At 49.8% G+C, this 14,244-nt stretch overlaps 1 protein-coding gene across 1 annotated transcript in view; it reads left to right on the forward strand.

Annotated features, from left to right (window-relative positions):
- Positions 1 to 14,244, forward strand: part of LOC142292299 (putative N-acetylated-alpha-linked acidic dipeptidase) — a 166,250-nt gene that overhangs the window by 72,916 nt on the left and 79,090 nt on the right. Inside the window, exon 3 of the mRNA XM_075337569.1 lies at positions 9,659 to 9,845. Within this exon, the coding sequence (XP_075193684.1) occupies positions 9,659 to 9,845 (187 nt within the window). The remainder of the gene's footprint in view (positions 1 to 9,658; positions 9,846 to 14,244) is intronic.

Raw genomic sequence — 14,244 nt, forward strand, 5'->3', positions numbered from 1 at the left:
CTAGTTACGAGTACAGAGCACCCGAACATGGTAGTGCCCGCTCATCACTAGTTACGAGTACTGAGCACCTGAGCATGGTAGTGCTCGCTCATCACTAGTTACGAGCACTGAGCACCTGAGCATGGTAGTGCCCGCTCATCACTAGTTACCAGTACTGAGCACCCGAGCATGGTAGTGCCCGTTCATCACTAGTTACCAGTACTGAGCACCTGAGCATGGTAGTGCCCGCTCATCACTACTTACGAGTACAGAGCACCTGAGCATGGTAGTGCCCGCTCATCACTAGTTACCAGTACTGAGCACCTGAGCATGGTAGTGCCCGCTCATCACTACTTACGAGTACAGAGCACCTGAGCATGGTAGTGCCCGTTCATCACTAGTTACCAGTACTGAGCACCTGAGCATGGTAGTGCCCGCTCATCACTACTTACGAGTACAGAGCACCTGAGCATGGTAGTGCCCGTTCATCACTAGTTACCAGTACTGAGCACCTGAGCATGGTAGTGCCCGCTCATCACTACTTACGAGTACAGAGCACCTGAGCATGGTAGTGTTCACTCATCACTACTTACGAGTACAGAGCACCTGAGCATGGTAGTGCCCGCTCATCACTAGTTACGAGTACTGAGCACCCGAGCATGGTAGTGCTCGCTCATCACTAGTTACCAATACTGAGCACCCGAGCATTGTAGTGCTCGCTCATCACTAGTTACCAGTACTGAGCACCTGAGCATGGTAGTGCCCGCTCATCACTAGTTACCAGTACTGAGCACCTGAGCATGGTAGTGCCCGCTCATCACTAGTTACCAGTACTGAGCACCCGAGCATGGTAGTGCCCGCTCATCACTAGTTACCAGTACTGAGCACCTGAGCATGGTAGTGCCCGCTCATCACTAGTTACCAGTACTGAGCACCTGAGCATGGTAGTGCCCGCTCATCACTAGTTACGAGTACTGAGCACCCGAGCATGGTAGTGCCCGCTCATCACTAGTTACCAGTACCGAGCACCCGAGCATGGTAGTGCCCGCTCATCACTAGTTACCAGTACCGAGCACCCGAGCATGGTAGTGCCCGCTCATCACTAGTTACCAGTACTGAGCACCTGAGCATGGTAGAGCCCGCTTATCACTAGTTACCAGTACTGAGCACCCGAGCATGGTAGTGCCTGCTCATCACTAGTTACCAGTACTGAGCACCCGAGCATGGTAGTGCCCGCTCATCACTAGTTACGAGTACTGAGCACCCGAGCATGGTTGTGCCCGCTTATCACTAGTTACCAGTACTGAGCATCTGAGCATGGAAGTGCTCGCTCATCACTAGTTACGAGTACAGAGCACCCGAACATGGTAGTGCCCGCTCATCACTAGTTACGAGTACTGAGCACCTGAGCATGGTAGTGCTCGCTCATCACTAGTTACGAGTACTGAGCACCTGAGCATGGTAGTGCCCGCTCATCACTAGTTACGAGTACTGAGCACCTGAGCATGGTAGTGCCCGCTCATCACTAGTTACGAGTACTGAGCACCCGAGCATGGTAGTGCCCGCTCATCACTAGTTACGAGTACTGAGCACCTGAGCATGGTAGTGCCCGCTCATCACTAGTTACCAGTACTGAGCACCTGAGCATGGTAGTGCCCGCTCATCACTAGTTACGAGTACTGAGCACCCGAGCATGGTAGTGCCCGCTCATCACTAGTTACGAGTACTGAGCACCTGAGCATGGTAGTGCCCGCTCATCACTAGTTACCAGTACAGAGCACCCGAGCATGGTAGTGCCCGCTCATCACTAGTTACGAGTACTGAGCACCCGAGCATGGTAGTGCTCGCTCATCACTAGTTACAAGTACTGAGCACCTGAGCATGGTAGTGCCCGCTCATCACTAGTTACCAGTACTGAGCACCCGAGCATGGTAGTGCTCGCTCATCACTAGTCACAAGTACTGAGCACCTGAGCATGGTAGTGCCCGCTCATCACTAGTTACCAGTACTGAGCACCTGAGCATGGTAGTGCCCGCTCATCACTAGTTACCAGTACAGAGCACCCGAGCATGGTAGTGCCCGCTCATCACTAGTTACCAGTACAGAGCACCTGAGCATGGTAGTGCCCGCTCATCACTAGTTACCAGTACAGAGCACCTGAGCATGGTAGTGCGCGCTCATCACTAGTTACCAGTACTGAGCACCCGAGCATGGTAGTGCCCACTCATCACTAGATACGAGTACTGAGCACCTGAGCATGGTAGTGCCCGCTCATCACTAGTTACGAGTACTGAGCACCCGAGCATGGTAGTGCCCACTCATCACTAGTTACCAGTACTGAGCACCCGAGCATGGTAGTGCCCGCTCATCACTAGTTACGAGTACTGAGCACCTGAGCATGGTAGTGCCCACGCATCACTAGTTACGAGTACTGAGCACCCGAGCATGGTAGTGCTCACTCATCACTAGTTACGAGTACTGAGCACCTGAGCATGGTAGTGCTCACTCATCACTAGTTGCGAATACTGAGCACCTGAGCATGGTAGTGCCCACTCATCACTAGTTACGAGTACTGAGCACCCGAGCATGGTAGTGCCCGCTCATCACTAGTTACCAGTACTGAGCACCCGAGCATGGTAGTGCCTGCTCATCACTAATTACCAGTACTGAGCACCTGAGCATGGTAGTGCCCACTCATCACTAGTTACGAGTACCGAGCACCCGAGCATGGTAGTGTCCGCTCATCACTAGTTACGAGTACTGAGCACCCGAGCATGGTAGTGCCCACTCATCACTAGTTACTAGTACTGAGCACCTGAGCATGGTAGTGCCCGCTCATCACTAGTTACGAGTACCGAGCACCCGAGCATGGTAGTGCCCGCTCATCACTAGTTACCAGTACTGAGCACCCGAGCATGGTAGTGCCCGCTCATCACTAGTTACAAGTACTGAGCACCTGAGCATGGTAGTGCCCACTCATCACTAGTTACGAGTACTGAGCACCCGAGCATGGTAGTGCTCGCTCATCACTAGTTACGAGTACTGAGCACCTGAGCATGGTAGTGCCCACTCATCACTAGTTACGAGTACTGAGCACCTGAGCATGGTAGTGCTCACTCATCACTAGTTGCGAGTACTGAGCACCTGAGCATGGTAGTGCTCGCTCATCACTAGTTACGAGTACTGAGCACCTGAGCATGGTAGTGCCCACTCATCACTAGTTACGAGTACTGAGCACCCGAGCATGGTAGTGCTCACTCATCACTAGTTACGAGTACTGAGCACCTGAGCATGGTAGTGCTCACTCATCACTAGTTGCGAGTACTGAGCACCTGAGCATGGTAGTGCTCGCTCATCACTAGTTACCAGTACTGAGCACCTGAGCATGGTAGTGCCCGCTCATCACTAGTTACGAGTACCGAGCACCCGAGCATGGTAGTGCCCGCTCATCACTAGTTACGAGTACCGAGCACCCGAGCATGGTAGTGCCCGCTCATCACTAGTTACCAGTACAGAGCACCCGAGCATGGTAGTGCCCGCTCATCACTAGTTACCAGTACAGAGCACCTGAGCATGGTAGTGCCCGCTCATCACTAGTTACCAGTACAGAGCACCTGAGCATGGTAGTGCCCGCTCATCACTAGTTACCAGTACTGAGCACCTGAGCATGGTAGTGCCCGCTCATCACTAGTTACCAGTACTGAGCACCCGAGCATGGTAGTGCCCACTCATCACTAGATACGAGTACTGAGCACCTGAGCATGGTAGTGCCCGCTCATCACTAGTTACGAGTACTGAGCACCCGAGCATGGTAGTGCCCACTCATCACTAGTTACGAGTACTGAGCACCTGAGCATGGTAGTGCCCGCTCATCACTAGTTACGAGTACCGAGCACCCGAGCATGGTAGTGCCCGCTCATCACTAGTTACCAGTACTGAGCACCCGAGCATGGTAGTGCCCGCTCATCACTAGTTACGAGTACTGAGCACCTGAGCATGGTAGTGCCCACTCATCACTAGTTACGAGTACTGAGCACCCGAGCATGGTAGTGCTCACTCATCACTAGTTACGAGTACTGAGCACCTGAGCATGGTAGTGCTCACTCATCACTAGTTGCGAGTACTGAGCACCTGAGCATGGTAGTGCCCACTCATCACTAGTTACGAGTACTGAGCACCCGAGCATGGTAGTGCTCACTCATCACTAGTTACGAGTACTGAGCACCTGAGCATGGTAGTGCTCACTCATCACTAGTTGCGAGTACTGAGCACCTGAGCATGGTAGTGCTCGCTCATCACTAGTTACCAGTACTGAGCACCTGAGCATGGTAGTGCCCGCTCATCACTAGTTACGAGTACCGAGCACCCGAGCATGGTAGTGCCCGCTCATCACTAGTTACGAGTACCGAGCACCCGAGCATGGTAGTGCCCGCTCATCACTAGTTACGAGTACTGAGCACTTGAGCATGGTAGTGCTTGCCCATCACTAGTTACCAGTACTGAGCACCTGAGCATGGTAGTGCCCGCTCATCACTAGTTACGAGTACCGAGCACCCGAGCATGGTAGTGCCCGCTCATCACTAGTTACGAGTACCGAGCACCCGAGCATGGTAGTGCCCGCTCATCACTAGTTACGAGTACTGAGCACTTGAGCATGGTAGTGCTTGCCCATCACTAGTTACGAGTACTGAGCACTTGAGCATGGTAGTGCCCGCTCATCACTAGTTACCAGCACTGAGCAACTGAGCATGGTAGTGCTCGCTCATCACTAGTTACCAGTACTGAGCACCCGAGCATGGTAGTGCCCGCTCATCACTAGTTACGAGTACTGAGCACCCGAGCATGGTAGTGCTCGCTGATCTCTAGTTACCAGTACTGAGCACCCGAGCATGGTAGTGCCCGCTCATCACTAGTTACGAGTACTGAGCACCTGAGCATGGTAGTGCCCGCTCATCACTAGTTACGAGTACAGAGCACCCGAGCATGGTAGTGCCCGCTCATCACTAGTTACCAGTACTGAGCATCCGAGCATGGTAGTGCCCGCTCATCACTAGTTACGAGTACAGAGCACCCGAACATGGTAATGCCCGCTCATCACTACTTACGAGTACAGAGCACCTGAGCATGGTAGTGCCCGCTCATCACTAGTTACGAGTACTGAGCACCCGAGCATGGTAGTGCCCGCTCATCACTAGTTACCAGTACTGAGCACTTGAGCATGGTAGTGCACACTCATCACTAGTTACCAGTACTAAGCACCCGAGCATGGTAGTGCCCGCTCATCACTAGTTACGAGTACTGAGCACCTGAGCATGGTAGTGCCCGCTCATCACTAGTTACCAGTACTGAGCACCCGAGCATGGTAGTGCCCGCTCATCACTAGTTACGAGTACTGAGCACCCGAGCATGGTAGTGCTCACTCATCACTAGTTACCAGTACTGAGCACCTGAGCATGGTAGTGCACACTCATCACTAGTTACCAGTACTGAGCACCCGAGCATGGTAGTGCCCGCTCATCACTAGTTACGAGTACTGAGCACCCGAGCATGGTAGTGCTCACTCATCACTAGTTACCAGTACTGAGCACCTGAGCATGGTAGTGCCCACTCATCACTAGTTACGAGTACTGAGCACCTGAGCATGGTAGTGCTCGCTCATCACTAGTTACGAGTACTGAGCACCCAAGCATGGTAGTGCCCGCTCATCACAAGTTACGAGTACTGATCACCCGAGCATGGTAGTGCCCGCTCATCACAAGTTACGAGTACTGAGCACCTGAGTATGGCAACGCTCGCTCATCACTAGTAATAAGTATGCCCACAACAAATCTAATCAGAGTCAGAGCTTGTACGATGTTGTCTATGGTCATTGTAGCTCCTTTAAAGATTATCTCTAAATGCTCAAGAATAGAAATAAAGATGGTATTGAAAAAAAATCTACAGACAAAATAAAAACAAATTAGAAGAAAAGATTTTCTTTCTACCTGTTCTTAATTATTACAAAATAATAGAGGTGTTACCTTTGCTTTTAAGTCATAATTTTCAGATGTTCAGATTACAATTCATGAGACACGGAGGAATAAACAAGTGGGCAAACATTTGTAATGAGGGGCCCTCTACGTCGTCGTCGTTGTTCTTGATTTATTATTATTAGGTTTTTTGGTTTTGTTAAGGCATGGGAAAAAACGCATTCAAATTAATGTTATAAATGACTACAAGAAATGAAATGATCACCAACCGTTCCATAATAGTAAAAGGAAAAAAAAAAAAGTTTAGGTAGAGCTCAAATAAAGCCATCATCTAGTGCCTAAATAATAATCACTATTTGACTTTTTTGGTCATTGTCGGGTGCTGTATTTGAAAAGTCAATCATATCAGAATATAGATTCTATGGTAACTTTGGTTTTCATCATCCAAACTGACTATCCTAATGGAGGAGCACATCATCCAGAACTCTGTCCTCTGAAGTTGCTAATCAATAGCCCGCTGGTGCTGGATCACTGGTTGTCTTCTAAGCTTTTTTTTTCTAGTTGTTCTTTTATTCTTTCCTTTTTTTTTTAGCTTGTTTTTGTGACCTCTTGGCCCCCGGCATGTGTGGTGTGGAGTAATAACAAGGATCTTGGTAATGAACAGTAACAATCTCATTTACCTTGTGTCGGGCCGCTCTGTTTGTAATGATTAACCTCCAGATTGGTGATGACGAGCTGAACTGCGCTCGCAATTAATGGTGAACGCTTTTTGTTACATGAAGGCATGTTATAATTATTATTATTATTTTTGCTGTTTGAAGTTGTAATAATATATGCAGCTGTGATCAAAATAATTCAACCCCAGCGCAAAATATTGGTTAATTAGCAAAATTTACAAATTTTCTGCTGTTACTTTATTCTTGTTTTGTTTGCAATAAACTAAACAACACAACTAATACATATTAAGTTGTTTATCCACCTTTACTGACTACTACGGTGTGACGGGGTATGCAACAGAGCAGTGAGGGACGCCAGGCCAAGGAACAATCCAAAGGGCTTTATTGGAACCACAAAGATAAAGCACCAAACATAAATATAAATCCTTAAAGTCTGCAAGGAGTCTACAACAAAACAAAAGATCCAGGGGCGCATCCCGGTATTCCAACGCCAGGGAAAATATGGCAATGGTCCTTGTATTAGTTCCTTGAGTCCAACAGGGTGAACAACAAAACACAATCCCACGTGACCACTGATCTCCAGTTTGTAACAGTCCATACACAGGCACTAGGATCTAGCCTCAGCTATAGATCCTAGTCCTTCTCCAGCCGAGATCCAACTAACTGACCTAACATGGGTCTCATTGTTCTTCTCTCCTGGGATCAGCCCCTAAGGTGGGCCCAACTCCACCTGGACATTTGATGACATTTGATACATGAATGGGCTTTAGACTCCTGGCTCTGTTCTGTTTACCAAGTTGCGGATGGAGAAGTCCCATGCTGAGAAGAACAAACAATCCCCCACCAGTAGTACATACAGGACAGTCAAGGAGAGACAGACTATTACACCATGAGCACAGGCGGGGGAGGGACACACTGTTACACGGTACCCGATTTATACTTCTTTCCTTTAGTAAAAGTAGTCGAAATTTGTTATCTGGCCATCCAATTTATCTGGGCACCATAAAGGGGTTGTCTACTCTCAACGTAATAAATGGTACTTGTAACAAGCAGCTTTGCAATTTACATGTTACTGAAAATCATTTCCATTCTCAAGACATGATGGATATTTCCTTAAACTCTATAGATTGCTGCTCAAGAGTAGCCATTTTGCTCAGGCAAAGAGGGTATCGCTTACAAGATCATTGTTACAGAGTTTGTAGGTGTCGGATCCGGCCTTATTCAAAGCTCCATTTCTTTTTCAATGATGCAAAGTGGGGGTGTATCATGGGGGGTTGCTGGGGGCAAGTGAGGCATTTGCCCTTGGTGCAGCCACCGTGGTGGCCCAGTTGGCCTCTTAATGTGGCAGTTTAATGTGTATCCTTGGTGGCTGCCACCCTCTGGTAGTAGCACTTGGTCATTCTCCACAATTGAATGTCTAACTGCCAGCACTTCCATCATCAGGGTGATGTTGGCAACATAATTAGGTAATCTGATTATGCTGTCAACACCACACCTGCATATCACAAGAGTAAGTAAGCACTCCCCCTTTCCCATCAATGAAGCAATTGCTTTGATGACAGTAGAGATAGAGAGGAGTGGTATATGGAGAGCGAGGAGAGGACTTACATGAAGACAATAGGGGTGGAATGTGAAGGGACAGTATGAGGTAGAATGTGAAGGAGACAGTATCTGGGAACGTATAAGGGGACAGTATGGAGCAATGTGTAAGGGGACTGTATGGAGGAATGTGTAAGGGGACTGTGTGGGGGAATGTGTAAGGGGACACTATGGAGGAATGTGTAAGGGGACTGTGTGGGGGAATGTGTAAGGGGACACTATGGAGGAATGTGTAAGGGGACTGTGTGGGGAAATGTGTAAGGGGACAATGTGGGGGAATGTCTAAGGGGACAATATGGAGTGAAATGTGATGAGACAGTGTAGGGGGATATTTGAGGGGACAATATAGGGGAATGTGTAAAGGGACAGTATGGGGTGAAATGTGAGGGCACACTATGGCAAAATGTGTAAGGGGACAGTATGGGTGGATATAGCGTTAATTTTAGACACCTCAATGACTAAAAGCTGTAGGCTGCCCCCAAAGACCCCCTCCCTTGAAATGTCACATTATGTGAGGCATGGGGAGAAGGATTCACTGGGCAGCTCTCTCTGGCATCTTCCCATCATCTCACCATCTCAACTAAGGCGACTGGCTTCTCCCTGTCAATCAAGCCAAACCCGGCAGGGAGGAACCGATGGGAGCCACCTGGATGATTCTCCTTCCACTACCCGAATTCTTCAACATGTGCTAGGCTTGCAACCTTTCTGTAATGAAGAATCTTCCCTAAATTTCATGCTGCCCAAGGTTCGGGTAGCATTATACGGCAGATACGTTTCCTTTAACCCCAAACTACAAAAATAATGCACCCTCGTACAACTTAACTGTTATGTGTCACAAAGACATTTCAGTCTACCATTCGAGCTACTGCGTAATTATTGTGTATTGAAGGCAGAACAAAGACCTATTGTGTCTTTTGCTTTGTTTATGGCTCAAAGAACATTTATGATGTTTGTTTTACTAAATACTCAGAGAGGATCTGTGACTATCATTCTCAATAACCAATGTGATTCTGTGCTTTTTGTTTTTTGCGCTCCCCACATAATTTCTCTCTATCGTTGGAAAGAATTTTGCAGCAGGCAATAATAGCAAAATCCCCCCCCCCCCACAAAAAATAGCGCCACACTTGTCCTCAGATTGTGTGTGGTATTACAACTCGGCAACATTCACCTCAAAAGAGAGGAGTCTCAATATGAGGCATGTTCTACGTTGGGTGTATGAAGCCCGTGCTATACCAGGCAGTTGTCGGCTGTGGTATACAGCCAGCGTCCGCCGCTGATCGTTGCTGTTTAACCCTTTGAATACCACTGTCAATCTCTAACAGCAGCATTAAGGAGAGCAGTCCTGCCTGAGCATAAAGGACTCCAATGATGAGGATAATACTGGCTCAGTGGATTTGTGAGGTAAACTCCATTTCTTTTCCTTTTTTTCCCCAGTAATTTTAGTCGGGTCCCTCATTTAGCCGGAACAGAGGAGAATCTTCTTCTTGCCAAACAAATCCAGACCCAATGGAAGAACTATGGCCTGGATAAAGTGGAGCTCGCTCCTTATGACATTTTACTGTCGTACCCCAATGAATCAAATCCCAACTACATCTCTATCATAGACGAGCGAGGACGTGAGGTAAATCCACAGAATGTTTTATTTATATAATGTATATATGTTATTACTTTTACAATGGGCCTTCTTTATCAAAATGGCCGGGACGATAAATAAAATGTTCATATTGCCCACAGCAACCAATCAGAACACAGCTTACATTTTTTAAACTGTTGTGGTGAAATAAAAGCTGTGCTCTGATTGGTTGCTATGGACCAACAGGACCATATTTGTTTCAGTTACTACAAATGAGGCCCATGTCATCGCCCGACCTCCGATGTACTATGTGGTGGTTCTTTGTGGGGAGCGTGTTGTCAGCCATGAATGGGAAATTGTGCCACCCCGTCCTCCGGACCTTCAGTGGGTGGCTCGAGGGTCTCCGGACCCGGGGGTCCACGGTCACTCCGATCTAAAAGGGGTTGGCGGTTTGGGGGGACGTAGGTGTACGGCCGGAGCCGCGTTTGAGTTTGTGACGCCAACCATGGGTTGTGATGAAGGTAGACACCACCGCTGCAGTTATGGGGCACCCGGGGGAGATGTTGCGCAGCAAGTTGTTAACCCCTCCGTGGGTAGGGATGGTGGCCTCGGGACCCGTTGTGGGAGTAGTTGGGCGGTGCAGGGAGATGGGCGGCCGGAGGGCACTAATGTACTCACTATTAGTAAACACACACGAGTCTCCGGTAAACCAAGGTGATGGTGGTCGGTGTCCGCAGCCGGCTGCAGTCTAGTCCCCCACCTGGTTGGTGGTCTCTGCCTTTCTCCTGCACCTGTTTTGTGATGGTGGACTACCTGCGCTTGCAACTACAGGAGCCCGCTCCCCGGCTTGTGATTGTCGAAGGAGCCCTTTGCCCGCAGACGCTGGCCCGTGGGATCTTTCTGCCGTGGCGGTGGCTTTCTATCCCCCTCGTTTGGCTGTTGTCTTCAGTCGGGACTTTGGGTGGGACAGAACCTATAGTCCTGGCCACAATCAGTTAATTAGCTAGCCACCAGTAGCTTCTGGACCTAGCTTCAGGGTCTGAGTACCCCCCTTTGTGTTCCGGTTTCCGAGTCGGTTCCCTGGGTCGGTACCGGCGGGCCACTACCCTGTCCCGGTCCACCACGGTTCCACCGAGCTGTCTTCCCGGCTCCTGCAGACAGAGGCGTCTGTCTGTCTCCTAGCCAAAGGCACCCGGGCTCTTACCCTGGCACCTGTCAGTTATTTGCAGACATGACACATAGGCCTGCTTCCACTTAACTTCACCTCCACTAAAAGACTACACTGACTGTTCTCTTTTTCCTGCCTCAGGCTCTCTGAACTCCTTGGTGGGCGTGTCCAACCACCTGGCTCCGCCCCCTGGTGTGGCCATCAAGCCCTGAGGGAGGTGACTAGGGTTTAAATGTTTGGCTGCTGTCACCTTGTTAGGGGACTGGTGTAGTGCGGGGCCCGGCCAGGGCGTCACGAAATGTCTCCCATTGCACCCCTGCATAACCAGACAAAATGTAAAGTGATATTCAGTAGATGACACAGGATCCGCCATTCTTAAAGGGAACCTGTCACCAGATTTAGGGCCTATAAGATGCAGCCACCACCAGTGGGCTCTTATATACAGTATGTTAGAATGTTGTATATAAGAGCCCAGGTCGCTGTGTAGAACGTAAAAATCACTTTGTAGACTGTGAGCCCTCGCGGGCAGGGTCCTCTCTCCTCCTGTAGACTGTGAGCCCTCGCGGGCAGGGTCCTCTCTCCTCCTGTAGACTGTGAGCCCTCGCGGGCAGGGTCCTCTCTCCTCCTGTAGACTGTGAGCCCTCGTGGGCAGGGTCCTCTCTCCTCCTGTAGACTGTGAGCCCTCGCGGGCAGGGTCCTCTCTCCTCCTGTAGACTGTGAGCCCTCGCGGGCAGGGTCCTCTCTCCTCCTGTAGACTGTGAGCCCTCGCGGGCAGGGTCCTCTCTCCTCCTGTAGACTGTGAGCCCTCGTGGGCAGGGTCCTCTCTCCTCCTGTACCAGTCTGTTATGTACTGTTAATGATTGTTGTACGTATACCCTTTCACTTGTAAAGCGCCATGGAATAAATGGCGCTATAATAATAAATAATAATAATAATAATAATAATAATAATACTCACCTAAAAGGGCGGTGCAGACTGGTCGGATGGGTGTCTCCGCTCTCCGGTATCAGCGCCTCCTCTTTCGGCCATCTTTGTTCTTCTGAGCCTGGGTGCATGACACGTCCTATGTCATCCACAGTAGCCAGCATTGAGGTCCTGCGCAGGCGCACTACAATACTTTGATCTGACCTGCTCAGGGTAGTGTAGTGCGCCTGCGCAGGACCTCAATGCTGGCGAGTGAGGATGACGTAGGACGTGTCATGCACCCAGGCTCAGAAGAAGGAGGACAAAGATGGCCGAAAGAGGAGGCGCTGGTACCGGAGAACGGAGACACCCATCCGACCAGTCTGCACTGCACCGCCCTTGAGGTGAGTATTATAAAGTGATTTTTACATTCTACACAGCGGCCTGGGCTCTTATATACAGTATGTTAGAGTACTGTATATTAGAGCCCACTGGTGGTGGCCGCAGCTTATAGGCACCAAATCTGGTGACAGGTTCCCTTTAATAGGTGATTTCTCAGCTCACCTCCTCTTGTATAATCACTGATAACACCTCTATGCAAAGTAGATAACACAGGATTCACAATTTACAATAGGTGATTTCTCAGCTCACCTCCTCCTGTACAATGCCTGATAACACCTCTATACAAAACAGATAACACAGGATACACCATTAACAATAGGTGATGTCACAGCTCACCTCCTCCTGCTGTACACTAACTGATAACACATCTCTATATATATAGCACCAAAAAAGGAAACCGAACAAGAGGTCATAAAAAACACACAGTCTTTATTGATATTCAATTAAAAAAAACAAATAAATAAACATTTTATGCATATATTTTTAAAAAACACAACCATTGACTGGAAGAAAGGGGCGTCACGAAAGTGAATGTATGTTAAACATACAAAGATATGGGTAAAGTGCAAAGGTTAATTATATACCTGATCATCTGCCAAACAATCAAAGTATCAGAATCGGCACAAACATACACATAGTAGTGGAATATTTACCAGGTATTTAGTGGAGCACTGCTTCCTGAGTGCAACGTGACGCCCACCCCGACGCGCGCACGTTTCGTTGCCGTCTTCTTCACCTCCTGAAGAAGACGTCAACGAAACGTGCATGCGTCGGGGTGGGTGTCACGTTACACTCAGGAAGCAGTGCTCCACTAACTACCTGGTAAATATTCCACTACTATGTGTATGTTTGTGCCGATTCTGACACTTTGATTGTTTGGCAGATGATCAGGTTATCGTGTACCGCCCTGCTCTCAGCAGCCGAGCTGCTCGGATCCAGTCCTTCTGTGGGTGGCTCGAGGGTCACTTCAACCAAAAAGGGGGGTGATGGGATGGTGGATGTAGGACGTATATGGGTTGAGCTGTATGGAGTTCGTGACGCCACCCACGGGATGTGGTGATATTGGGCACCACCGCTGCAGTTACGGGGCGCCCGGGGGAGATGTTGCGCAGGAAGTTGTTAACCCCTCCGTGGGCAGGGATGGTGGCCCCGGGACCCGTTGGGGATGTGATGATGCAGGGAGATGGGCGACTGCAGGGTGCTGGTGTACTCATTATGGAAGAAACACACGAGTCTCTGGTAAACCAAGATGATGGGGGTCGGTGCCCGCAGCCGGCTGCGTTCTGGTTCCCCCACCCGGCTGGTGGTCTCTGTCTTTCTCCTGCACCTGAGTAAGATGGTGGACTGCCTGCGCTTGCAACTTCAGGAGTCCGCTCCCGGCTTGTGGTTGCCTAAGGAGCCCTTTGCCCGCACACGCTGGCCCGTGGGATCTCTGAGCCGTGGCAGTGGCCTATTATCCCCCTCGGTGGGCTGTTGCCTTCAGTCAGGACTTTGGGTGGGACAGGACCTCTAGTCCTGGCCGCAATCAGTTAATTAACTAGCTCCCAGTTGCTTCTGGACCTAGCTTCAGGGTCTGAGTACCCCTCTTTGTGCTCCGGTTTCCGAGTCGGTTCCCCGGGTTGGTACCGGCGGGCCACTACCCTGTCCCGGTCCACCTCGGTTCCACCGAGCCGTCTTCCCGGCTCCTGCAGACGGAGACCGCCATCTGCCTCCTAGCCAAAGGCACCAGGGCTCCTACCCTGGTACTTGTCAGTTTTCCTCAGGACCAGACACAGGCCTGACCTCCACTCTCCTTGAACTCTAAAACTGATCTATCTGAACTTGACCGTCTGACTACTTTCTCGCCCCGGGCTGTCCAGACTCCTAGGTAGGCGTCTTCCAACCACCTGGTTCCGTCCCCTGGTGTGTCCATCAAGCCCTGAGGGGGTGACTAGGGTTTTGTAGGTTGGCTGTGTGTTACCTGTGCGGGAAAGG

This window comes from Anomaloglossus baeobatrachus, chromosome 2, assembly GCF_048569485.1.
Source record: "Anomaloglossus baeobatrachus isolate aAnoBae1 chromosome 2, aAnoBae1.hap1, whole genome shotgun sequence".
NCBI classification, from domain to species: domain Eukaryota; kingdom Metazoa; phylum Chordata; class Amphibia; order Anura; family Aromobatidae; genus Anomaloglossus; species Anomaloglossus baeobatrachus.